The sequence below is a fragment of the Rhinoderma darwinii genome, chromosome 5 (genome assembly GCF_050947455.1).
Source record: "Rhinoderma darwinii isolate aRhiDar2 chromosome 5, aRhiDar2.hap1, whole genome shotgun sequence".
Lineage (NCBI taxonomy): Eukaryota > Metazoa > Chordata > Amphibia > Anura > Rhinodermatidae > Rhinoderma > Rhinoderma darwinii.
The window spans coordinates 249,455,527-249,481,822 of NC_134691.1; the positions used below are offsets into that span (position 1 = coordinate 249,455,527).

A 26,296-nucleotide genomic window follows, 5' to 3' on the forward strand; every position below is an offset into this window, starting at 1 on the left:
ACATACATGCAAACATACATGCACATATACACATACATGCACATACAAACATACATACAAGCAAACATACATACAAGCAAACATACATACAAGCAAACATACAAGCAAACATACATACATGCAAACATACATACATACAAGCAAGCAAGCATACATACATACATACATACATACATACAAGCAAACATACATACAAGCAAACATACATGCACATATACACATACATGCACATATACACATACAAACATGCAAACATACATACATACATACAAGCAAACATACATACAAGCAAACATACAAGCAAACATACGTATATGCAAACATACATACATGCAAACATACATACAAGCAAACATACATACAAGCAAACATACATACAAGCAAACATACATATATGCAAACATACATACATGCAAACATACATACATACATACATACAAGCAAACATACATACCTACAAGCAAACATACCTACAAGCAAACATACATACAAGCAAACATACATACAAGCAAACATACATACAAGCAAACATACATACAAGCAAACATACAAGCAAACATACATACATGCAAACATACATACATACATACATACAAGCAAGCATACATACATACATACAAGCAAACATACATACAAGCAAAAATACATGCACATATACACATACATGCACATATACACATACAAATATGCAAACATACATACAAGCAAACATACATACAAGCAAACATACATACAAGCAAACATACATACATGCAAACATACATACATGAAAACATACATACATGCAAACATACATGCACATATACACATACATGCACATATACACATACAAACATGACAACATACATACAAGAAAACATATACATACATACACACATACATACATACATACATACATACATACCAACATACATAACAACATACATACAAAAATAAACTCACCTAAGACGTTCCCACGAAGAGCTGAACGGTCCCGTCACTTTTCTTCTCCCATTCACAATAACAGAGCGGTGGGCGCAGATGAAGTAATCACGTGGGCCTGATATGATTACGTCATCTGCGCCACAACGCATTGTTACTATGAATGCGAGCGGCGCCAAGAAGAAGGAAGATGGCAAGTGACGGGACCGTTCAGAGCGCCGTTAGAACGTCTTAGGTGATTATTATTTTATTTTATATATTTTTAGTTGTTCGCCGGGTGCTGATGCAGCACCGATGCAGCGGGTACAAAAATGTAGTGACAGGGTGGGGGAGGGAAAAGTGGCTTGCCGAAACGGGGTGAATGTAGTGTAGTGTAGTGTACAGTACATTCACGGTAAGTTCGTCTCAATCGGGCTTACCATGCCCGCTTGAGACGAACATTCTCCCGATGTTGCTAGAACTACAGTATCTAGCAACATCGGGAGCGCGCACACTGCAGAGCGGAGCGGCTTGATTGACATCGAGCCGCTCACGCCCCTTTTTAGAAAAGATAACCAGCACTTGCTGAGTTATCAAGTGTAAAAAAAAGGCACTTAGGAAATGAATTTTAAATTTTTTTTAACACCAAATGTTTTAAAATTCATTTCCTGCTTAGAATGTATAAAAAAAAAAATTTGAGTCAACTTGGGACAACCCCTTTAATGCTTAACTTTAATTCTCTCTTTCTGGGGGGATAAAGGAAAAAAAACAGCAATTCCACCGATATTTTTATTTTTTTTTAATTAGAATTTACGCGTCCAACATGCGGCATAAATAACGTGTTACCTATATTCTATGGACGATTAGGGCGATACCAAATTATATATATATATATATATATTATAATATATTTTATTTTTTATTTTTTTATGTTCTAATAGTCTTTCACAATAAAAGCTGATTTCATGGGAATTTATTTTTTTTTGTCGGTGGATTCCATGAGATATAACTTTTTTATTTTTCTGTCGATGTAGCATAATGTTTTTTGCGAAACGAGTCAGATTTTCAATAAAACCATTTTGGGGTATATATAAATTATTGATTAACTTTTGGTATTATTTTTTTGGGTAGAAAGTGGGAAAAAAAACCCAATACCACCGTTTTTTTTCGTCACACTAGGGAACTTCATAAAGCGATCGCTGATATATATCGCTTAGTGTACCAAAGTATTATTGCATGTCTATGTAAAATTGATAGGCAATCTATTGGGCATACAGGCCTGGGGACCTGTGTTGGGCCTCTGGTTGCAATGCCATGCCATTTGCGCCCTATGATCGTGTCACGGGGTGGCGGATTGGGTGACAGAGGGAGTCCCCTGCCTCTGTCTTATCCCCTAGATGGTGCAGTCGATATTGGACGTGATGTTTTCGAGGTTAAGCGGCAGGGATTGCAGGTAACTCCAATCTCGACCTTTGCAGCGTGAGGATAACTGTACATTACCATGGAGATAACTGTACACCAATTTCGGGAATGTATCACTAAAATGGATGTATAGTTGCGTCCATTTGTGGGAAGGGGTTAAAGGCTGACATTATGATTGAGGAGGCAGAATTTGAAGCCGCTTTTTGCTGCACCATCAGGATACGGCCACACGGAGCGGCCCTGACACGGTCGCAACACGGCTAACAACCACGCCGGCACCATGTTCGGTGCAGCTGTCAAACAGCCTGTTAGTGGCCACATGTTAACGCGGGTAAACCGTCCCTTTATCTGCAAAATCGAGTGGCCATGAATTAATACACCCTTTATGGCTGCACGAATTTGCAAATTACAACAACTTACCTCCTATTCATTCGGCTTTTTCCGGCGCTGCCATAGAGAACACTGCACTCGGCTATCTCCGGCGCTCCCATAGAGAATGAATGTAGCGGCAGTGCGCATGTGCATGTAACCGTAATACCTCTTAACGAGGTATTTGTCAGCCGCACCTACATCGTGTCGGCGCGGTTGTTCGCCACGTTCCGACCGTGTCAGGGCTCCTCCGTGTGGCCGTACCCTTATCGCCCTCTGTAAATGTATCCTTAGAGGAGGAAACTTTATTTTTTTAATACATAATACAAAATTTGTTCAGTGAACACAGAATTTTGAATGTTTCATTGTTCTTTTAACTTTTCTTTTCATTATTATTTATATATAATACTATGTTGTTGTTTTTTAATCAGAGTATAGCTGTCAACTTGAAGGATCCCAAAGGAACCAAAATTATTAAACAGGTATAGAAAGAAATTATTTTAAGAATTACATTACTTACTTTTGTTAATGTACGTTTGACTGAAATAATACATGGTTTATAATTTTAGTTTAAAATTGAGTGACATTGCAGTTTCATATTACAGGTCAGCAGTTTGCACTTATTTTTTTTGTCAAAATAGAAGGACTACCTTCATCCTGGACTGGTTTAACTAAGTCCTTACCTATTTTTTTTGCTTGAGTTTTTAACCCCTTCACTCCTTTCGGATTTTCACTTTTGTTTTTTCCTCCCCAGCTTCCAAAAGCAATTTTATTTTTATTTTTCCGTCGATATAGCCATATGAGGGCTTATTTTTTGCGGAACAAGTTGTCGTTTTACATGGCACGGCACCATATATTGTACTACATAATGTACTGGGAAACTGCAAAATAAATATATTTGTGGGGTGAAATGGGCAAAAAACTGCGATTACGCCATTTTTGGGGGGGGTTTTGTTTTTACGGTGTCCATCAGGTAGTAAAAACTACATATTCACCTTATTCTACAGGTTGATATGATTACGGCGATACCAAATTTATATGTTTTGTTTTATGTTTTACCGCTTTTAAAAATAAATAAATAAAACTTTGCTAAATTAAACAATGCTTTTGTTTCGCCATATTCTGAGAGCCATAACTTTTGCATTTTTCCATTAATTTAGCAATGTGAGAGCTTAAATTTTGCGAGCTGTAGTTTTTACCGATACCATTTTGGGGTATATTGGACTTTTTGATCACTTTTTGCTTCATTTTTTGGAGCGCTAAGGTGACCAAAAACCAGCAATTTTCGTGTTTTTTATATATATATATATATATATATTTTTTTGTTTTACGGCATTCACAGAGCAGAATAAACAACGATATATTGCGTTAGTTCAGACTTTTTTTACGGACGCGGCGATACCAGTTATGTTAACTTTTTTAATATTTATTTAGGGAAAAAATGTGAAAAGGGTTTTTTTTTTGTAACTTTTATTAGTACTTTTATTTTTTGGAACATAAAAGCAGATTTTTTTTACTTTTTTTTATTTTTATTAGTCCCCCTAGGGGACTTGAAGTAGCGATGGTTGGATCGCTTGCATGATATACATGGTATATCGTGATTCTGACAGTCAGGGCCGGTCTTAGGTTGGATGGCGCCCTGTGCGGGACTCGCTATTGCCACCCCCTACACAAACAAAAAATTAACCACATATATAGACACGCACATACTGGAACATATATACTGTACATACATAAAGACAGATTTTTAGTCATACAGGCAAATATACATACACACATCTGGAATATATACATACAGGTAAATATATAGACGTACGTACACACACACACACACACACACACATACACATACACATACACACACACACACACACACACACACACACACACACACACACACACACACAGCGGCAGATACAGACAGGAACGTATACAAATACAGAAAAGGCACATATATACAAGCACAAAGACACATTCACAAACAGAACCATATATACCCGGTACATATAATGTAATAGATACCTGCAGTTCTATGTAACACCACTGATAACACACAGTGATAACTGAGTACAGATAATGTCGTAGATGATCACTATATCCACAGCCACATATATAGGGGCATATATATACACACACAGAGGCATATATAGGAGGCAGCAGGGTATATAGGAGGCAGCAGGGTATATAGGGGGCAGCAGGGTATTTAGGAGGCAGCACAGATATCGTCGCTTTAATATTGAACACACGCACTTTTACAAAGAGACCTAAACACATGCAGAGACACACACACACACACACACACACACTGTAACATATACACATCCAAACACAGACTCATACTGTATACACACAGAGAGACATACTGTATGCACACCCATAGATACTCACCATCTCTGCTTGCTGACAGGATCACTATTTTCTTGCAGGAGGGGCTGTGGGCGGAGCTTCCTCCTTCTCTTGCTCTTCGGCTCTGATTTACTCCGTGTGTTTAACTTAGAACAGAGCACAGAGTAGAGGCAGAGCCCAGTGGCGCCCCTACATGCTGGGAGGGTGCAGCGCCCTGTGCACAGCTCGCACACCACTAAGGCCGGCCCTGCTGACAGTGTCCCTTGAAGCCCTGCCGGTGGCAGAACTTCAAAGGAGTACAAAGATGGCAGACTTGGGGGCCTTTATTAGGCCCCCAGACTGCCATAACAACCGTTGTACGTGGCCGATCGTGCCACGAGGGGAGGTGTGTGATGGCTTGTTTGGGGGGGCGCCCCCCCTGATTCAAACACTTTAAATGCCGCTGTCGCGATTGAGTGCGGCATTTAAGTTGTTAAACAGGCAGAATCAAAGTGATCTTTAATTCCGCCCGTTTCAGTGAGGTGTTGGCTGTACTACACAGCCGTCACCCGCTGTGTATGGAGCGTGCTCAGCCTGTGAGCCCGCTCCATACTTCCCCTTAACCCTGCGTTAATAGGTTAAAAATTTGTATTATGGTATGTTCACACGCTAAACTAAAAACGGCTGTAAAATACGGAGCTGTTTTCAAGGAAAAACAGCCTCTGATTTTCAGCCGTTTTTAAAGCATCAAGCGTTTTTTTGATGCGTTTTAAACAGATGTTTTTGAAGCTGTTTTTCTATTCAGACAATGAAAAACTGCTCCAAAAATGGCTCAAGAAGTGACATGCACATCATTTTACAGCCCGTTTTTTTTACGCACAGTTTTTTCAACCGGCCGCGTAAAAAAAACGCAGTGTCGGAATGAAACGCTGTTTACGGACCGAAAAACGGCTGAAAATAAGCCGTGTGTACATACCCTTAGGCTCTTTTCACTTCATGTTTGGGATAAACTGTTTGGTTAAAAAATAACAAATGCATAAAATGGAAAACAAAGGGGTAGATTTATTAACTAGTTGCCGACACAGGACGAGTATGCTCGTCCTGAGCGGCGAGCACTTCACGCATTAGGACGAGCATACTCGTCCTGTGTGACAGCCGTCTGTGCGCGCGATCGAGAGCGGGGCAACGGCTGTAATACACAGCCACGGCCCCGCTCTGACAGCGGAGAGAAGAGAAACATTTTCTCTCCGCTGTTAACCCTTTGAGAGGGGACTGCACATTGGTCGCGTCACAGAAAATAACTGTGACGCGATCAAAGCCCATAACTCATATGGCCAGACAGCCCAGGGTCCAGTGAAGGACCCCAGGGCTGTCTGAACTTATTTCCTGTTGTTAGGGGATACTGAGGTATGCCCTAACAACTGCCTGTGTACGATCAGTAACAGGCTAATGTACTGGCATATAGATCTATGCCAGTACATTACAGTTACAAAATAAAAATCAAAATGATAAATCTCTTTATGGGATTAAAAAAAAAAGTTAAATGAATGTAAAAAAAAAATAATGGTAAATAAATAAATAAAAAGTAAATAAAATACACAGAAATACACATTTTTTATAATAAATCAACTTTTTAAAATATAAGTCCCAAAACATTAAATAATATAGACATATTTGGTATCGCCACGACCGTAACAACCTGTACAACAAATGTATAACATTATTTATGATGATCGGTGTATGGTGTAAAAAAAATAATATTAAAACTGCTGCACAACTGCTTTTTTTCTGCATTTTAATCTAATTAAAAATTGATAGAAATTAAACGATAATGTATTTGTACCAAAAAATGGTACGTACATAAAGTACAACTCGTCCCGCAAAAAACAAAGTCTCATACAACTACGTCGTACAAAAAATAAAAGCGTTATGAGCGTCGGGATACAAAGAGGGAAATGTAAGAAAAACTGCTCTGTCCTCAAGGCTAAAATTGGCCGTGTCCCTAAGGGGTTAATCCTGTCTTAATTTCAGACAGCTTAGAACTGGACTAGATGCGCCAAATTTATCTGACAGCCCGTGATTACGGGCACGGCTGGCCGTGGACAGCTGTCCGCATTTGCGGGTCATGCTCCCATTATAATGTATGGGAGCACGGTCCGTAAAATAAGTATAAGTATACGGGAAGGTGTCTGTCTGCCATAGAAATTAATGGGTCTGTAATTACGCTCAGTAATTACGGACGAAATCTACGGTCGTATGCATTGGTCCTTAGACACTTCTGTGTGACTATAAAGCACCTTTTGGTTGACTTATTTTGGTCTACTTTTTTTTTACGCAATTTGGCTCATCATAAGCCACGTCCCTTTTTTGCTACACCATACCACTTGTCGATTGTTCCCTTTGGCACATTTTATTGATAAATTTGTCTAAAATGATTCGTGCCAAAAAGAAGGTACTATTTGTGCCAAAATTCTGTCTCAACACCAATAATAATTCTGCCCCAAGGTTTACAAATATATGCTCTCAAACATTCACATTTTTTGAGGGATCCAATTAACCCCTTAAAGGGAATCTATCACCAGGATTACGCTGTACTATTTAATGTTAGAGACCCTGATTCCAGCTCTGTGTCGCTTTGCAATATTCATTTATATAATTACTGTCTATCTTCTGGGCTTATTTTTTGCAAGAGGAGTAGTAGTTTCTACTGGCACCGTTTTAAAGAGGCTCTGTCACCAGATTCTCAAACCCCTATCTCCTATTGCATGTGATCGGCGCTGCAATGTAGATAACAGCAACGTTTGTTATGAGCTATTTTATATTTATGCAAATGAGCTTTGAAATTGACAACTGGGCGTTTTTTTTTCGTTATGTCCAACTGGGCGTGTATTGTGTTTTTAACTGGGCGTGTTTATGTGTATGACACTGACCAATCCGCGACTAGTCAGCGTCATACACTCCTCAACATCTGCACGCTCCTCTCCTGAAATATTCTGTGCTGCTGTGAACTCTGCTCTTACCATTACGTAGCTCTCAGTCTGTTACCTCTCCTCCACTCCTGTCCTCAATAACACCTTCACATGATTGGCAAGTCACCACCCCGCACAAGATCCTACTGCACGGCTGACAGCCGTCAGCTGTATAGCTAACAGCACGGTTGTGTTGGAAGCGCGCCCTGCTGTGTCTCACTTAGCAGCTGGGTGTGTTCCCCTCATCTAGCTGCTACGTTCTATCCTGACCGCCGGTGAATTCTCCGTGCGGTCTTCGCAGTGCTGCTACCCTGTTTACCTAGGGAGCAGAACGCGGCTCCTGAAATACTCTGTGCTGCCTTAAACTCTGTGGACAGGTCAGGATCCTGTTTTTTTTAAATGCTGCTGGGGAACCCGCTCGATCCACTATCCTGCCCCAGTCACTTATTCCCAAGCACTGTAAACTTTCAGATTGGTTGCGCTGATAATATACGGAGAACGTGATTGGTTTATGTGCAGGGTAATGAACATACAGACAAGCAGTAGAAGACTGAATTCAATGAAATGCTCAGCCCTTAATTTTGTGAAATTAAAAAAGTCATTTTTTCCAATAAAATGTAATTTGTGATCAAAATTTCTTATTTTCACAGGGAACAAAATACCCCATTTTGTTGCCCAATTTGTCCTTAGTGCGGCAATACCCCATTTGTGGTGATAAACTGCCGTTTGGGCCCATGGGAGGGCTCAGAAGGAAAGGAGCGCTATGTGTTTGTTGGAGTCCAGATTTTGCTGGATTAGTTTTCGGGTGCTATTTCGCATTTGCAGAGCCCCAGACAGTGGCGTAGCTACCGCCGTAGCAGCAGTAGCGGCTGCTACGGGGCCCGCGGCATGAGGGGGCCCGTGTCGCCCGCCGGCACGGGCCTCCACCATGGCCGAAGGCTCCGCTAGCAGCCGCTATGGCTGCTACAGAGGGACGCCACTGAACAGTACGGCAGAGCAGGGAGGTATCTCCCCGCTCTGCCATTAAACAAAAGACATGTATCCCCTATCCACAGGATAGGGGAGACATGTGTGATCGCTGGCAGTGATAGGGAGAACGGGGGACTGAATGTCCCCTGAAGTTCTCCATCACAAACCTCGGACTTCCGGGGTCTGTGTCGGCAGCTCCGGAGAAATTAATGGAGCGCCGGTCCCGCTTGTGCGCATGCGTGACCAGCGCTCCTTTCATTGTTAGTGAGCTGCGCAGATGCCGGAAGTCAGAGGTTAGTCATGGAGAACTTCAGGGGGACTTTCAGTCCACCGTTCTCACTATCGGTGCCAGCGATCACACATGTATCCCCTGTCCTGTGGATAGGGGATACATGTCTTTTATTAGGACACACTGTAGGTCGCATTTTTTTGGGAGGGGGGACGCTGTATGGCGTTCCCGACAGGGGGGGACGCTGTATGGCGTTCCCTACAGGGGGGGACGCTGTATGGCGTTCCCTACAGGGGGGGGACGCTGTATAGCGTTCCCTACAGGGGGGGGACGCAGTATGGCGTTCCCTACAGGGGGACGACGCTGTATGACGTTCCCAACAGGGGGGGACGCTGTATGGCGTTCCCTACAGGGGGGGTCGCTGTATGGCGTTCCCTACAGGGGGGGACGCTGTATGGCGTTCCCTACAGACCCCCCCTGTAGGGAACGCCATACAGTCCCCCCTGTAGATAACGCCAGACAGCCCCCTCTGTAGGGAACGCCATACAGTCCCCCCTCTAGATAACGCCATACAGCCCCCTCTGTAGATAGCGCCATACAGCCCCCTTTAGATAGCGCCATACAGCCCCCCTGTAGATAGCGCCATACAGCCCCCTTTAGATAGCGCCATACAGCCCCCCTGTAGATAGCGCCATACAGCCCCCCTGTAGATAGCGCCATACAGCCCCCCCTGTAGATAGTGCCACACAGCCCCCCCTGTAGGGAACGCCATACAGTCCCCCCCTGTAGGGAACGCCATACAGTCCCCCCCTGTAGGGAACACCATACAGTCCCCCCCCTGTAGGGAACGCCATACAGTCCTCCCCCTGTAGGGAACGCCATACAGTCCCCCCCCTGTAGGGAACGCCATACAGCCCCCCCGTAGATAACGCCATACTGCCCCCTCTGTAGATATCTACAAAGGGGGCTGTATGGCGTTATCAAAAGGGGGGGTTTGTGAAAAAGGCAGTATCTACAAGGGGGGGGGGGTTGTGTGACACCCGGGGGAGGGGGGGCCCCAGTCAAAAGTTTGCTATGGGGCCCAGTCTTTCCTAGTTACGCCCCTGGCCCCAGAGGTATCAAAGCAATGGAAACCCACCAGAAGTGACCCCATTTTGTAAACTACACCCCTCAAGGAATTCAAATATGGTTGTTGTTACAATTTTTACTGCACAGTTTTTTCACACCTATTTGAATTGGGCTGTGAAATGAAAAAAATTAAATTTTTTCCAATAAGATATCATTTTTTAATCAAAATTTCGTATTTTCGCAGGGAACAAAATACCCCATTTTGTTGCACAATTTCTCCTGAGTGCAGCAATACCCCATTTGTGGCGATAAACTGCCGTTTGGGCCCATGAGAGGCCTCAGAAGCGAAGGAGCGCTGTGTGTTCTTTCGAGTTCAGATTTTGCTGGTTTGGTTTTCGGGTGCCATGTCGCATTTGCAGAGCCCCAGAGGTATCAAAGCAATTGAAACCCACCAGAAGTGACCCCATTTTGGAAACTACACCCCTCAAGGAATTCATTTATGGGTAATGTGACCATTTAGACCCCATAGTTTCTTCACGGAACTTATTTGAATTGGGCTGGGAATTAAAACAAAATTAATTTTTTCCAATAATATGTAGTTTTTGCTGAAAATTTCTTATTTTCACAAGAAACAAAATACCCCATTCTGTTGCGCAATTTGTTCTGAGTGCCACAATACCCCATTTGTGGTGATAAACTGCCGTTTGGGCCCATGGGAGGGCTCAGAATCAAAGGACCACCATTTGGCCTACTGGGGATTTTCTGGTGCGAAGTCATGTATGCAGAAGCCCCTGAAGTACCAGTACAGTTGAAACCTGCAAGAAGTGACCCCGTTTTAAAAACTACACCCTTAAGGCATTCATCTAGAGGTGTAGTGAGCATTTTGACTGGAGACATACCCCCAATAAACTGTAATGTGGGTTCTACTGGGTACGGCAATACCCTACATGTGGCTGTTATCAGCTGTCTGGGCACACAGCAGGGCCCAGAGGGGAAAGATGAGGGGGGATAAGCTGTGCGGAGTACATCAGGGTAAGTAAAATTGGGGTAAATTATAAACCAAGGGATGTATGATAAATTTTAAAACACTCTTTCATACAGAGCTCTGGTTTTTCGGGACAAGTGTCACATTGATATATTGTGTCCTCCCTTATCCCCCTTTTATAGCAGACTTTGCACCTCTTTTGACTTTTTCCCTTCTTGCCAGTTTGGGGAACTTCTCCTGGAAAGTGTTGCCCTGGTACGATGCGTGTGGCCTCGCTTCCAGAAGTACTGGGTCCCCCCCCCTTCTTGGTCCCTAAAGATTAGGTTCTTGATAATCACCTCTTCAAATTCCAGGAAAGTTCCCGTCTGGCCTGTACATCGACGTAGCACGTACACATTGTACAAAGCCATCTGTATGATGTGCAGGGCCAGCTTCTTATACCACACCGCATGGCGCTGTAGGGCTTCAGGACTGATCTGACAAGTCCACCCCTCCCATGTACCTATTGTAGTCCAGGATGCAGTCTGGTTTGGGGGTCTCTGTACTGGTTCCTCGTACTGGTACATGGGTACTGGTGTGGCCATGTATTGTTGTCAATACAAAGACATCTCTCTTGTCCTTGTACTTGACACACAATATATTGCTGCTAGATTGTGTCCTGCTCTCACCCCTTCTGAGTGTTTGCCCAAGCAGAGTCTTAGGGAGGCCTCTCAGATTTCTTCTAGCGGTGCCGCATGCCTGGAAGCAAGGCAGTTGAAGAGTGGGACGCTGGTATAAAAAATTATCCAGGTAGAGTTGGTAACCCTGGTCCAGCAGTGGGTGCACCAAAACCTACACAATTTTTGCATTAACTCCCAGTAAGGAGGGGCATTCTGGGGGCTGAATACTGCTGTCCTTCCCTTGATATATCCTAATTCTGTAGGTATACCCTGATGCACTCTCACATAGCTTATACATCTTCACGCCATACTTTGCCCTCTTACCCGGCAGGTACTCGCGGAATTGAAACCTCCCTTTAAAATGTACCAAGGACTCATCAATAGAAATACACTTCTCGGGGGTGTATGCTTGGGAAAACCGGTCACTGAAACGGTCTAATAGGGGTCTCCGTTTATACAAACGGTCAAAACTGGGGTCATCTCAGAGTGGACATGGCTCATTATCAGTATAATGTAAGAAGCGAAGTATTGCCTAATTTATTTATTTTCTTAGGTTACAGTTCACAATGCTGTTGTGAATACTTTGAGGGGTCTAGTTTCTAAAATGGGGTGTTTGATAGGGGTTTCTAATATATAGGTTCCTCAAAGCAACTTCAGAACTGAACTGGAACCTAAAAAAATAATAAATATGAGGCAATACTTCGCTTCTTACATTATATTGATAATGAGCAGTGCCCACCCCGAGATGACCCCAGTTTTGACCGTTTGTATAAACGGAGACCCCTATTAGACCGTTTCAGTGCCCAGTTTTGCCAAGCATACACCCCTGAGAATTGTATTTCTATTGATGAGTCCTTGGTACATTTTAAAGGGAGGCTTCAATTCCGCCAGTACCTGCCGAGTAAGAGCATGAAGATGTATAAACTGAGCGGGAGTGCATCAGAGTATATGTACAAATTTAGGATATATGAAGGGAAGGACCCCAGTATTCAGCCCTCAGAATGCCCCCCCCTTACTGGGAATTAATGCAAAAATTGTGTGGGATTTGGTGCACCCACTGCTGGACCAGGGTTACCACCTCTACCTGGATAATTTTTATACCAGCATCCCACTCTTCAACTGCCTCGCTTCCAGAAGTACTTCGGCATTGCTTGAAGAAATCTGAGAGGCATCCCTAAGACACTGCTTGGGCAAACACTCAGAAGGGGTGAGAGCAGGGCACATTCTAGCAGCAACATATTGTGTGTCAAGTACAAGGACAAGAGAGATGTCCTTGTATTGACAACAATACATGGCCACACCAGTACCCTTGTACCGAGGTACCAGTACAGAGACCCCCAAGCCAGACTGCATCCTGGACTACAATAGGTACATGGGAGGGGTGGACTTGTCAGATAAAGTCCTGAAGTCCTACAGCGCCATGCGGTGTGGTATAAGAAGCTGGCCGTGCACATCATACATATGGCATTGTACAATGCGTACGTGCTAAGTCCATGTGCAGGCCAGAGGGGAACTTTCCTGGAATTTCAAGAGGTGGTTATCAAGAACCTAATCTTTAGGGACCAAGAAGAGGGAGCACCCAGTACCCCTGGAATCGAGGCCACACGCATAGTACCAGGGCAACACTTTCCAGGAGAAGTTCCCCAAACTGGCAAGAAGGGAAAAAAGTCAAAAGAGGTGCAAAGTCTGCTGTAAGAGGGGGATAAGGAAGGACACAATATATCAATATGACACGTGTCCCGAAAAACCAGGGCTCCGTATGAAAGTGTTTTAAAATTGATCATACATCCCTTGATTTTTAATTTACCCCAGTTTTACTTACCCTGATGCACTCCGCACAGCTTATCCCCCTCATCTTTCCCTTCTGAGCCATGCTGTGTGCCCAGGCAGCTGATAACAGCCACATTGAGGGTATTGCCATACCCGGGAGAACCCACATTACAGTTTATGGGGTGTATGTCTCCGGTCAAAATGCTCACTACAACTCTAGATGAATGCCTTTAAGGGTGTAGTTTTTAAAACGGGGTCACTTCTTGGGGGTTTCAACTGTACTGGTACCTCAGTGGCTTCTGCATACATGACTTCGCACCAGAAAATCCCCAGTAGGCCAAATGGTGGTCCTTTCCTTCTGAGCCCTCCCATGGGCCCAAACGGAAGTTTATCACCACAAATGGGGTATTGCCGCACTCAGAACAAATTGGGCAACAAAATGGGGTATTTTGTTCCCTGTGAAAATACGAAATTTTGATTAAAATTGCATCTTATTGGAAAAAAATAAAAAAAAAATTTAATTTCACAGCCCAATTCAAATACGTGCTGTGTATAACCTGTGGGGTCAAAATTAGAGATGAGTGAACCGGGACAACCGAACCCGGTTTCGGTCCGAACATCGTGAAAAGCTCGGTTCGCAGCGAATCTGAACTTCACCGGGTTCGGCCGAACACGTTTTGACCGAACCTGGCTACATTTTGGCGCCTGCCACATGTTAGATCTAAAATGGAGTATTTGAAAATATCACCTGACATCAGGCTAACCCATAGGGGCGGGTTCAAGCCTGCAATAATGGTCTATGCACGGAGCTCAGCGGCCATTTTAGAGACAGGAGCTGTAGGGATAGCATTTCTGTGCAGTAAGGGAAAGCTTTAGGAATCTAAAAGCCAGGAATACAGCAATCGAAGGGGCTCATCCACTACAGCGGGAGTCTACCCTCAACATCCAAATTGCAATACAAATTCTCCATTTGCCAAGCCAGTGTGTGAATAAGCTTTTATAAGGGGCTCTTCCCCGTTGCATGGGTTAACATCCAACTTGCAATACAGGCAGGCAGCTGTAGTACTACAACGCCCAGCATTCCCTGAGTGCACAGTGGCTGATAGAAATTCTCATTCATTGCCATTTGCCAAGCCAGTGTGTGAATAAGCTTTTATAAGAGGCTCATCCCCCCCGCCATGATGTCACATCACAACACAGTGACAGAAGTGGCGGGGATGATGAGGAGGGCTATGATGATGTTGTTTTAGACAGGACGTGGGAACCAGGTGACAAGGTGATGACAGCGTCAGAGGAGGAGGATAGTAGTGGCGGCACTGGCAGTGATAAACAACCAAGCCGAGGTAGGGGCAGAAGTAAATCTGCAAAACGTTGCAGCGGTAGGGTCAGCTCAGGAGCCGGTTTTGCGACACTTCTGCTACTGGCGTAGGCTCCCGAAAAAAGCCTGCCAGACAAGGGGCAAGCTCGGGTGGTGGTGGTGTGGTGGTGGTGGACGTGGTACTACCTCTTTACGGTACTCTGCCGTGTGGCAATTTTTCTGTGCATTCCCGGAGGACGAAAACATGGCACAGTGCTGTATCTGCAAGCAGAAAGTAAGGCGTGGGCAGGGCAGCAATGTAGGAACTACCGCTCTACGTAAACACATGGAGCGGCATCACAAGGCCATGTGGGACAATCTAATGAAGACCCCTCTGCTGCTGCTGCTCCGAGTCCCTGTCATCTAAGTAGTAGCCAGGCCTTATTCATCATCTCGTTGTCATCATCATCATCATCATCACTGTCATCTAGTGCTGCTCCTACGTCCCGTCAGTTATCCATTACGGAATTGTTGTCCAATAAGCAACAATATATACCCAGTCATCCACTTGTCGTGCGGCTTAATTCACACCTGGCTAAGTTGTTGGTGGTGCAGTCGCTGCCGTACCACCTGGTCGACTCCGCCGGCTTCAAGCAATTGATGGCGTGCGCTCAGCCTAGGTGGCGATTACCTAGCCGCCATTACTTCTCCAAAACAGCTGTCCCTGCCTTGCACAAGCACGTGGAAGAAAAGGTGGGCCAGTCCTTGCAATTATCCGTGTGCAGCAGGGTACATGCCACCGTCGACACGTGGAGCAGCAACTATGGGCAGGGACAGTACATGTCTTTCACGGCCCACTGGGTCAATATTTTGCAGTCCGATGCACCACCGCAGCAATGCCAGGCATTACCACCTCCACGCTTGTATCTTTCTTGTTCAACTCCGGACACCAGGCGCCTACCATCCTCCTCCTACTCCTCCTCCTTGCCCTCCTCAATGGAGGTCTTCCCGTCAGGACACAGCTTATCTTCCACTCCTCCTCCCTCCTCTTTTCATAGGTGCAAGGTGAAGCGCCACAACGCTGTCTTACACCTGCTGAGCCTGGGTGAGAAAAGCCACACAGGGCAGGAGCTGCTGCTGTGCATCAAGGAGGAAATCGCACGTTGGCTGTCTCCTCTGAAACTCACACTGGGCAATGTTGTCTCTGATAACGGGAAGAACGTTGTGGCTGCACTGCGTCTAGGTCACCTGACACACGCTCCTTGCATGGCACATGTGATCAATCTGGTCATAACACACTTCTTAAAATCATATGTTGGTTTGAAGGGTGTGCTGGCCATGTCCAGGAGGGTTTGCGTTCGCTTTAGACGTTCGTATGCATTTAAGCACGCCCTCCTGGACTTGCAGCGTCAAAACAATCTCCCAGAACACAGCCTGATTTGAGACGTTCCAACACGCTGGAATTCCACCCTGCACATGTTGAACCGTCTGTACGAACAGCGGAAAGCCATGAATGATTTCCTGATGCAGCAGACGGGCAGCGTTTGGAGCCAGTGTAATTTCGAGCTCAGGCACTGGCAGCTGGTTAGAGACGCATGTCGCGTTTTGAGGCCCTTTGAAGAGGCCACACTATTTGTGAGCCGTGACGCTAGCGGAATGAACGATGTTATGCTGTGGATATTCATTCTGGAGCAAACGCTCACAGCGATGATTCAGCAAAGGATGGAGGAAGGATCACATCTGGCTATGGATGTTGAGGAGGAGGAGGAGGATGAGGAAACAGGACCTGAAGAGGAGCTGGATTTGGAGATGGAATCACAGGAAGGGATAGGGGACGAGGCAGCCGCACAACATGACAGTGATGATGATGACGCGTCTGACGACGACCTTGATGATGGACAACCATGGGTTGTATGGGGCGGAGATGGAACCAAGCGGGCCCTCTGAAACGCTGGCCAGTATGGGTAGCTGTATGCTTCGTTACTTGCGCGCTGACTGTCGTATTGCTAGCATGAAGCAAAGAGATGAGTACTGGATAGCCACACTTTTAGACCCTCGGTATAAAGCCAGAATGGGGGAGTTTTTTGCGCCTTCCGAGAGGGAGGCAAAATTGGCTTATTATCGAGAGAAGCTATGCAGCCAGCTTGTCACGGCTTTCAAACGGCAAACACCTGCTGCAAGCATGTCTGACCGGGGGGCCACTCTCTGCTCCCCACTGTCTCATCGCCTCTGGCAGAGCTACAGTAGCAGCAGCAGCAGCCAATTCAGTTTGGAAAATATGATGACAACATTTTTACATCCAATATCCCTACCTGACACACATCGTAGTCACCAAAGAGATGTTTACCATCACCAGCACCTAAACAACCAGGTTCACTCGTACCTGGACTGTGCCCTTTCTCCGTCAGAAATCCTGATCCCAGACCCCATGGACTTCTGGGTCAGCAGATTGGATCATTGGCAAGAACTGGCCCAGTTTGCCATGGGTGTACTGTCTTGTCCACCTCCAGTGTAGCGTCAGAAAGGGTATTCAGCGTGGCAGGGGGCTTCGTCACCCCTAAGCGAACAAGATTGTCCGCCAACAGCTTGGAAAATCTCACGTTTCTGAAAATGAATCAAGCGTGGATCGGGGAGGATTTTAAAACCCCTGTGCCTGATGCCACTGATTAGATCTGACATTGCTGCTGCCGCTGCCGTCTGCTACTGCCGCCTGCTACTACGGGATTCTGTCCTGTCCACTCTTTTTTTTTTTTTTTAATGTGCCGCTGTTGGTGCTGCTGCTACTACTTCTACCACCAATCCACCCCCAGTGCCATCTGCTACAAGCAGGCCTGCCCCACCACAGGGCTTTGTCTGTGACTGTCCAGTCTGTTTTAATGTGCTGCTACTACTACTACCACCACCACCGGTGCTGTCCGTTGGCTACCTCTACTACCACCCATACACCTCCACTGCCGTCTGCTGCAAGCAGGCCTGAGGCCTGCCCCACCACAGGGCTTTGTCCTGTGAATGTCCAGTCTGTTTTAATGTGCTGCTACTACTACTACCACCCTTGCTGTCCGTTGGCTACCTCTACTACCACCAATACACCTCCGCTGCCGTCTGCTACAAGCAGGCCTGCCCCACCACAGGGCTTTGTCTGTGACTGTCCAGTCTGTTTTAATGTGCTGCCACTACTACTACCACCACCACCCGTGCTGTCCGTTGGCTACCTCTACTACCACCCATACACCTCCACTGCCGTCTGCTGCAAGCAGGCCTGAGGCCTGCCCCACCACAGGGCTTTGTCCTGTGACTGTCCAGTCTGTTTTAATGTGCTGCTACTACTACTACCACCCTTGCTGTCCGTTGGCTACCTCTACTACCACCAATACACCTCCGCTGCCGTCTGCTACAAGCAGGCCTGCCCCACCACAGTCTTTTTTTAATGTCCTCTTTTTATCTTGGGGATTGTAAAATTCTGCCAAAGTTTATTTTCCACATGTTTTGTTCCAAAGGAAGCCTTGGCTGGATCTTCCATGTGTCTGCCTAGTAACCGACGCCGGTCCTCATACACAGCACCATCCGCAGTACCTCTGACAAGTCTCAGAAAAACAACCACAGGGCTTTGTCCTGTCCACTCTTTTTTAATGTGCTGCTGTGCTGTTGATGCAGCTACTACTACCACCACCACCCGTGCTGTCAGTAGTCCACCACCACTACTACCAGTCAACCACCACCAATATACCTCCACTGCTCTCTGCTACAAGCTGGCCTACACAACCACCGGGATTCTGTCCTGTCCAGTCTGTTTTCATTTGCTGCTGTTGGATTTGCTACTACAACTTCTACCACAAATCCACCATCCCTGCTGCCAGATGATCCTAAAAAAGGAATAATTTTTGTTCTTTTATAGCTTCTTCACTTTCCAAATGCAAAACCTGTTGCTACTTGCAAAAAGGGTTAATTTTTTGAGGGCTTTGAAAAAGCAATGGCTAAGTAATGACTTCTTATTTTACCACCATATATGTATGAACCCCGGCAGGCATCTGCCACCATAAAGGGTAAATTTTTTGAGGGCTTGTGAAAAGCCATTGCTTGTTGCTTTTACATCCATGTATGGATGAACCCCGGCAGGCACCTGCCAATAAAAAGGGTACATTTTTGGAGGGCTTGTGAAAAGCCATTGCTTGTAGCTTTTACATCCATGTATGGATGAACCCCGACAGGCATCTGCCAATAAAAAGGGTACATTTTTGGAGGGCTTGTGAAAAGCCATTGCTTGTTGCTTTTACATCCATGTATGGATGAACCCCGGCAGGCATCTGCCAATAAAAAGGGTACATTTTTGGAGGGCTTGTGAAAAAAGCCATTGCTTCTTCTTTTACCACCTTATAGGTATGAAACCTGGCAGGCATCTGCCGCCAAAAATGGTTAATTTTTGTACCTTTTTTAAAAATGCATAAAGCATACAACATGCACAAGTGCAGTGGTTTCTGTTAGTTATGACCTTGTCCCATCCGTTTTCCTATAGCCATACATGTTGGCGTAACTTTTACACTAACTTTGCCTTAAACACAGCTCAAAAGTACTTGGATACACTCATTGGTGACCTAAGAGTGTTATACAGGGCTTCTAGGGCTTTTAAAAAGTGTTATACACGATTTTTAGGGGGTTTCTTGAATTACAGGTTCGGTCAGAATCGAACTTTTTCATGAAATTCGGCGAACCAGCCGAACCGAACTTTTCATAAGTTCGCTCATCTATAGTCAAAATGGTAACTTTTTGGACTTTTACTTTAAACACGCCCAGTTGGACTTTAGCAAGCCTCATTTGCATAAATACAAAATTGGTCATAACTTGGCCAAAAATGCTCGTTTTTAAAAAATAAAAACGTTACTCTTATCCACATTGCAGCGCCGATCTGCTGCAATAGGAGATAGGGGTTGCAAAATCTGGTGACAGAGCCTCTTTAAGCAGCAATTTCTCATATTTTGAATCCAATTTCAAAAGTCCTTTTTTAGGTACCAGTTCAGTTCTGAAGTGGCTTTGAGGGGCCTATATATTATAATTATTTGAGGGGCCTATTAAACACCCCATTTTATAAACTAGACCCCTCAAAGTATTCAAAACAGCATCTAGAAAGTTTATTAACTCTTTAGGTGTTTCACAAGTAGAGGTGAAATTTACGCATTTAATTTTTTTGTCAGAAAATCCGATTTATTAAATTTTTTTTCTGTAAAACAGAAGGTTTCATCAGAGAAATGCAACGCAATATTTATTTCCCAGATTCTTCAGTTTTGAGTAATATCCCACATGTGGCCCTAGCGTGCTAATGGACTGAAGCATCGGCCTCAGACTCAAAGGAGCACCTAGTGGATTTTGAGGCCTCCTTTTTATTAGGCACCATGTCCGATTTGAAGAGGTCTTGTGGTGCCAAAACAGTTTAAACCGCTCAAAAGTGACCCTATTTGGCAAACACTCCTCGAGGAACTTATCGAGGGGTATAGTGGGCATTTACATCCCACTGTTTTTTTGCTGCATTTTCTGGAATTATACTGTGCAATTGAAAATCACATTTTTCCTATAAAAGGTGCGAATTTTTAATTTTGACAAGGAATAAAAAAGAAAAAGCACCCCAACATTTGTAAAGCAATTTCTCCCAATTACGGCAATACCCCATATGTGGTCATAAACTTCTGGTTTGACGAACATCAGAGCTCAGAAAGGCAGGAGCCCTATTTGGCATGTAGATTTTGCTGGATTGGTTTCTGGGTGCCATGTCGCATTTGCAGAGCTTCTGAGGAAGTGACCCCCATTTTGGAAACTAGACGCCTTGACGAATTCATTGTAGTTTTCATGGGGTGCATGCGATTTTTAGATCAGTTTTTATTCTATTTCTAAGAGGCGTGGTGTGACTAAAAAACATAAATTCTACTATTTGTTTTTTATTCTATTTTTGTACAGCGTTCAATGTGCGCTATAAATGACATATTCACTTTATTCTGCGTGGCGATACGATTACGGCGTTACCATATGTTTATCGTTTTTTTTTTATGTCTTATGGTGTTTGTACAATAAAATACTTTTTTATAAAAAAACATTTACTTTTTGTGTTGCCATATTCTAAGAGCCATAACTTTTTTATTTTCCCATCAAGAAAGCTGTGTTAGTACTTTTTTTTTTGGGTAACGAACTGTAGTTTCGATCACTACCATTTTTTAGGTACATGCGACTTTTTGATCTCTTTTTATAAAAAATTTTGGGAGATAGTGACCAAAAAATTGTGGTTCTGGTATGGTTTATTATTATTTTCTTTTATGGCGTTCACCGCGCGGGATAGATAACGAAATACTTTTGTAGTTCAGGATGTTACGGACACGGCGATACCAATTATGTACAGTTTTTGTTTATTTTTATTAATAATAAAGGACTGATTGGGGAAATAGGGGGATTTTGACTTTTATTACTTTTAAAACTTTTATTTCCTTTTTTTTTTACACAACTTTTTTACACTTTTTTTACTTTGTCCCACTAGGGGACTTGAGGGCAGGAGGCCCTGATCGCTATTCTAGAGCTGTCAGCTACTCGCTGACAGCAAGCATAGTGGGTCCTGACTTCGTCAGGACCCATTAGGCTTCCGTAGATGGCATAGGCGGACGCCATTATTACGCATTCAGTTGCCATAGCAACGATCATACCTGCTATCATGGCGGGCCGTCGATGGTGGTTTAACCCCTAATAAGCTGAGATCGCTATTGTAATCATGTTTTCAGTACGGGACAGTTGTCCTGCAGCGAGGCAGGGACTCCTAGCATCGTACATAAGTATGATGCTAGGAGCCCGGCTCCCTGCACTGTGTTCGGTCCGGTACTTGCGGCCGAAATACGTCCGTCAATTACGGACGTAATTAGTGTGTGTGCACATACCCTAAGGGGTAAATCAGCGGGGACAGCGATCCGTCCCTGCTGTAGGAGCTGCGACAACTGCTGTATGAGACAGCAGCTGTCACAGCTCCTGTATGTGTCGGGAGGACGGCCGAAATAGCTGTTCCTCCCGTGACGTACTATTCCGTCATGGAGCGCTACCATTTCGGGCCGCAGTGTGGGGCCATCTATACATTCATCTCGATGGGTAAGCTTGCTACAACACCTATTTGTGTTTAAAGCAGATCCTTTTGGATCTATATACGCTCTGGACACCTGACACTTTCCTTTTTGGCCTGTTGGCCTGACTTTGACCTCTTTCCTTTCACCCATCTTCTACTATGGCAGTATTGGTTATGCAACTTTCTGATTCTGGGCACCCATGAACATATACTTATGTGATGTACCCTATATTTCCCTTTAACTGCACCTGCATAATTATCGATAGGCTGTTTACAGGTCTATAATATACCATTTAGACATTTTATTTTTTTGTCATTGTTATGCACATCAGTGCCAAGGAACTCTTTGTCGCAGGACATCCTAGATTTAATTCATGTGAAGCAACCACACTGTTCTTTTTTAGATCCCTTTGAATTTTATATACATGCCATTTCATGTTGTATGTCCTAATAAAATTTGTAATTTTTTATTATACTTGTGGCGCAATGGCTTCTTTTTCTTCAAGTTTTCTGATGTGGTTACCATGACGGAATAGTACGTCAAGGAGCGAGAACGGGTTAAATAGGAAAAGGTGTTTTTTTTTTTTTTGTTGTTTTTTTAACTTTTTTAATTAAAAATAAAAATTCACTGCTAAAGACCTTATTTAATTTTTTTTTACACATTCTATTAGTCGCCCTAGGGGACTTTAACCAGCGATCGTTGGATCGCTGGTACAATACGCTGCAATACTAACTTATTGCAGTATATTGTAATTTTTACAGGCATCTGTTAAGACCTGTCACAGGCAGTGCTTAACAGAGGCAGAGTGAAGGCAGACCTGGGGGCCTTCATTAGGCCGCTGGACTGCCATGACAACCATTGGTGACCCTCGATCGCGCTATGGGGCCACCGATGAGCTGTAAGATGGGGGCGCCCCCTCTCTATAAGGCCTCAGATGCTGCGGTCACGATTCACCACAGCATTTGAGGGGTAAACGGCCAGGAACAGGATGATCGCTGTTCATAGCCATTAGTGCTGGGTGTCGGCTGACAGCCGACACCCACAGGGTTTGGAGCGTGCTTACCGCGTGACCGCGCTCCATACTTCTCCCCCTGCACCTTTACATAAGTGCACGTCAAGGTGCGTTGAGGGGTTAAAGAAGTTGTCCGAGCATGGGGCGGTTTTTCATACTGATGAACTATCCGACACCCGTCCCCGCACCTATCGGCTGTTTCGGCTGCATTTTTGTTTTATTTTCTTACAATAATTATTAGTTTCACAAGGGATTGCTTACATAGTAGGTGGTATAAGGAAGAGAAAAGCGTCTAGCTAGATGCGCCACATTAAATTTTGACTACTTTGTCTAATCAACCTAGTATTAAGTTAGGGTGTATACACGGGTTGCTTTTGAGTTGCAATTTTGTCTCAATTTTGCCAAGATTCTCAGAAAATCGTGCAGTTTTGTGCAGTTCTGTAGTGATTATTGCAAAAAACGGTAAAATTGGCTAAAATTTAGACAGTATTAGTAAATCTCCCCCATTATTTTGTTATACCTTTGGCTATTGAATTCTTTGAGCATTTCCCGACATACAGTATATGGACAAAAGTATTGGGACACACGTCTTATTCATTGAATTCAGGTATTTTCTTCAGTCGCATTGACACAGGTGTAAAAACTCAAACACCTAGCCGTGCAGTTTGCCTCTACAAACATTTGTGAAAGAATAGGTCGTTTTAAAGACCTCACTTAATTTGAGTGTATTAGTGTAATAGGATGCCACCATTGCAGCAAGTCAGCTCGGAAAATTTCTGGCAGCCCACATCAATTTACAGAGCAGGGTCCCCGAGTGCTGAGGCGTATAATGCATAAAAGTCGCCAACACTCTGCTGACTCAATAACTGCAGCTTCATAGCATGGGTTTTCATGGCCAAGGAGCTGCATTCAAGCCTTACATCACAAAGCACAATGCCAAGCTTCAGATGAAGTAGCAGAAACACGTTTTATGGAATGAAGACTCACGCTTCTCTGTTTGGGAGTTTGATGGATGAGTCTGGGTTTGGCGAATTCCAGGAGAACGTTACCTTCCTGACTGCATTGTGTCAACTGTAAAGTTTGGTGGTACAGGGATAATGCTATGGGTATTTTTGTTCAGGGGTCGGCCTGGCCCCTTAGTTCTAGTGAAGGGAAATCTTAACTCTTTTACATACCATGACATTTTAGACAATTGTATGCTTCCAGCTTTGTGGGATTAGTTTGGGGAAGGCCCTTTTTTGCTCCATTATGACTCTGGCCCAGTGCACAAAGCAAGGTCCATAAAGGCATGCTTTAGTGAGTTTGGTGTTGAAGATCTTGACTGGCCCACACAAAGCCCTGACCTCAACCCCTTTGAACACCTTTGGGATGAACTAGAACAGAGCTTGTGAGTCAGGCTCCCTTGTCTAACATTAATGTCTGACCTCACAAACGTACTTCTGGATTAATGGGCAAAAATTACAGACACACTCCAAACTCTTGTAGAAAGCCTTACCAGAAGAGTGGAAGCTGTTTTTGCTGCAAACGGGGGACCAACTCCATATTAATGCCTATGAATTTAGAATGGAATGTCAGAAAAGCTCCTGTAGGTGTAATGTGTATGTGTGTAAATACATTTGTCGATATAGTGTTTATACACTGAGCAACGTTTCTGTACGTGATGCAATTAAAGCCAGAAGGGTGTATTTACAGATTCCTATTTTGTTGTGATCTCGGTCCCATTTTTGGTTAATCACTGCAAAATTTGTTTTTTATTTTCTTGCAGGAAATCGCTACGGAATCGCACAATTTTTTATGCCATTTTCAGAGAACCGCGGCAAACTCTTGACAAAATTGTCACTCAGTAGCAACCTGTGAAAACAGTCTAACTAAATACTTGTCTGGTCTCCTTACCCAGCAGCTTCGGGTGACCCATTTGACAACTACAGTGCTGTTCCTCTCTTTTCCCACGGTCAATTTAAACCTTTTTCTGCAGATTGCCGTGACACGAACGAGCGTGACACATGCCAACCAATCGCAGTAATCTATGGAAAGGTTAATCTGATTTTTTTTGTTAGTTGTCGAGTGCAGTAGTTAGAAAGTCGTTCATAACAAACAACAGATTTGCATTCCATCAATATAAGTCCAGACCAGACCACAAATCAAGCTAGAGATCGATCAACTATTCGTCATTTAAACTTATGGAAATGTCGTTCAAAATGACAGTTTTAACAGACCTACCATGAACGAGAAGTTGTTCAGAAAACGGCCAATTGAAATCCTTAATGTATGGCCAGCTTTAGCTTTAAGCTTATAAACTGTAATCATCTCCAGTAAACCACATATATGTGCCAATTATATGATGTATATCTAGCTAGCATTTGTACTTTGCACTGTACCCTTTACTATCAGTCTATGCTGTTCATGTTATATACATCTACAATGATCTTGTGCCACAAATCCATTCATATATGTAGTTAATCGTATTGTTACATTAAATGGCATAGTTTTCAATTTGCAGTTCATTTCTCATGAAAATCACGTTGGTTTAGATTTTTATATAGCTTTAAGTATTCTTGGAAAAGGTACATTTTTTAAAAGCCCTATTTTACATTTGTAGAAAAAGTAACACTTGAAGGCTCTTAGAGCTTAAAACTTTAGTATTAGCAGAGTGTGCAACTTGTGGTATTTTTCTGTTCTATTCATGTAATTACTCTATGTATTTATTTTTCAGCTTGCACAAGCCTGTGATGTTCTCATAGAAAATTACATTCCTGGAAAGCTAGCAGAAATGGGTTTAGGTTATGAAGCTCTTATGAAAACAGCCCCTCATGTTATATATTGCTCTATCACAGGTAACAAATTATGTAAAGTAATTGATAAGTTCTCATTTTTACAATTGAAATTGTAGACTTTAATTCAATTGCAAAATCTGATACTGAGATTGCTCGAAATGTAGATTCACTTTAAAGCCAATCTCTTCACACAAAAAAATATGATTTGTCAAATACATGTAAAAGCAAATAATGTCGACTTTAGAACTAGGTCTAGTGCATGATTTCTATATTCTAGAAGTTTCCCAACCCCTACCAAACAAACTGCTATGTCTGTAGTCCAAAATAGAGCTACACTGCAAATTTACTATGTAGACCAAACATTTTATTTCAAAGGAGCGCATTATATTTACCATGTGGTTCTAAAATTGTGGTCCCATTTTATACTCCAATTCTAAGTTTGGTTGACAGAAAGTTCTAC

The 26,296-nt window shown here is 43.7% G+C and overlaps 1 protein-coding gene across 8 annotated transcripts in view; it reads left to right on the forward strand.

Moving 5' to 3' along the window:
• SUGCT (succinyl-CoA:glutarate-CoA transferase) overlaps positions 1 to 26,296 on the forward strand; it is a 1,185,368-nt gene that overhangs the window by 46,802 nt on the left and 1,112,270 nt on the right. For 7 of the 8 annotated variants that reach the window (XM_075828569.1, XM_075828573.1, XM_075828572.1 and 4 more), the window contains exons 5-6: positions 3,123 to 3,173; positions 25,776 to 25,896. In XM_075828569.1, the coding sequence (XP_075684684.1) occupies positions 3,123 to 3,173; positions 25,776 to 25,896 (172 nt within the window). The remainder of the gene's footprint in view (positions 1 to 3,122; positions 3,174 to 25,775; positions 25,897 to 26,296) is intronic. The other variant, XM_075828570.1, reaches the window with a different exon arrangement.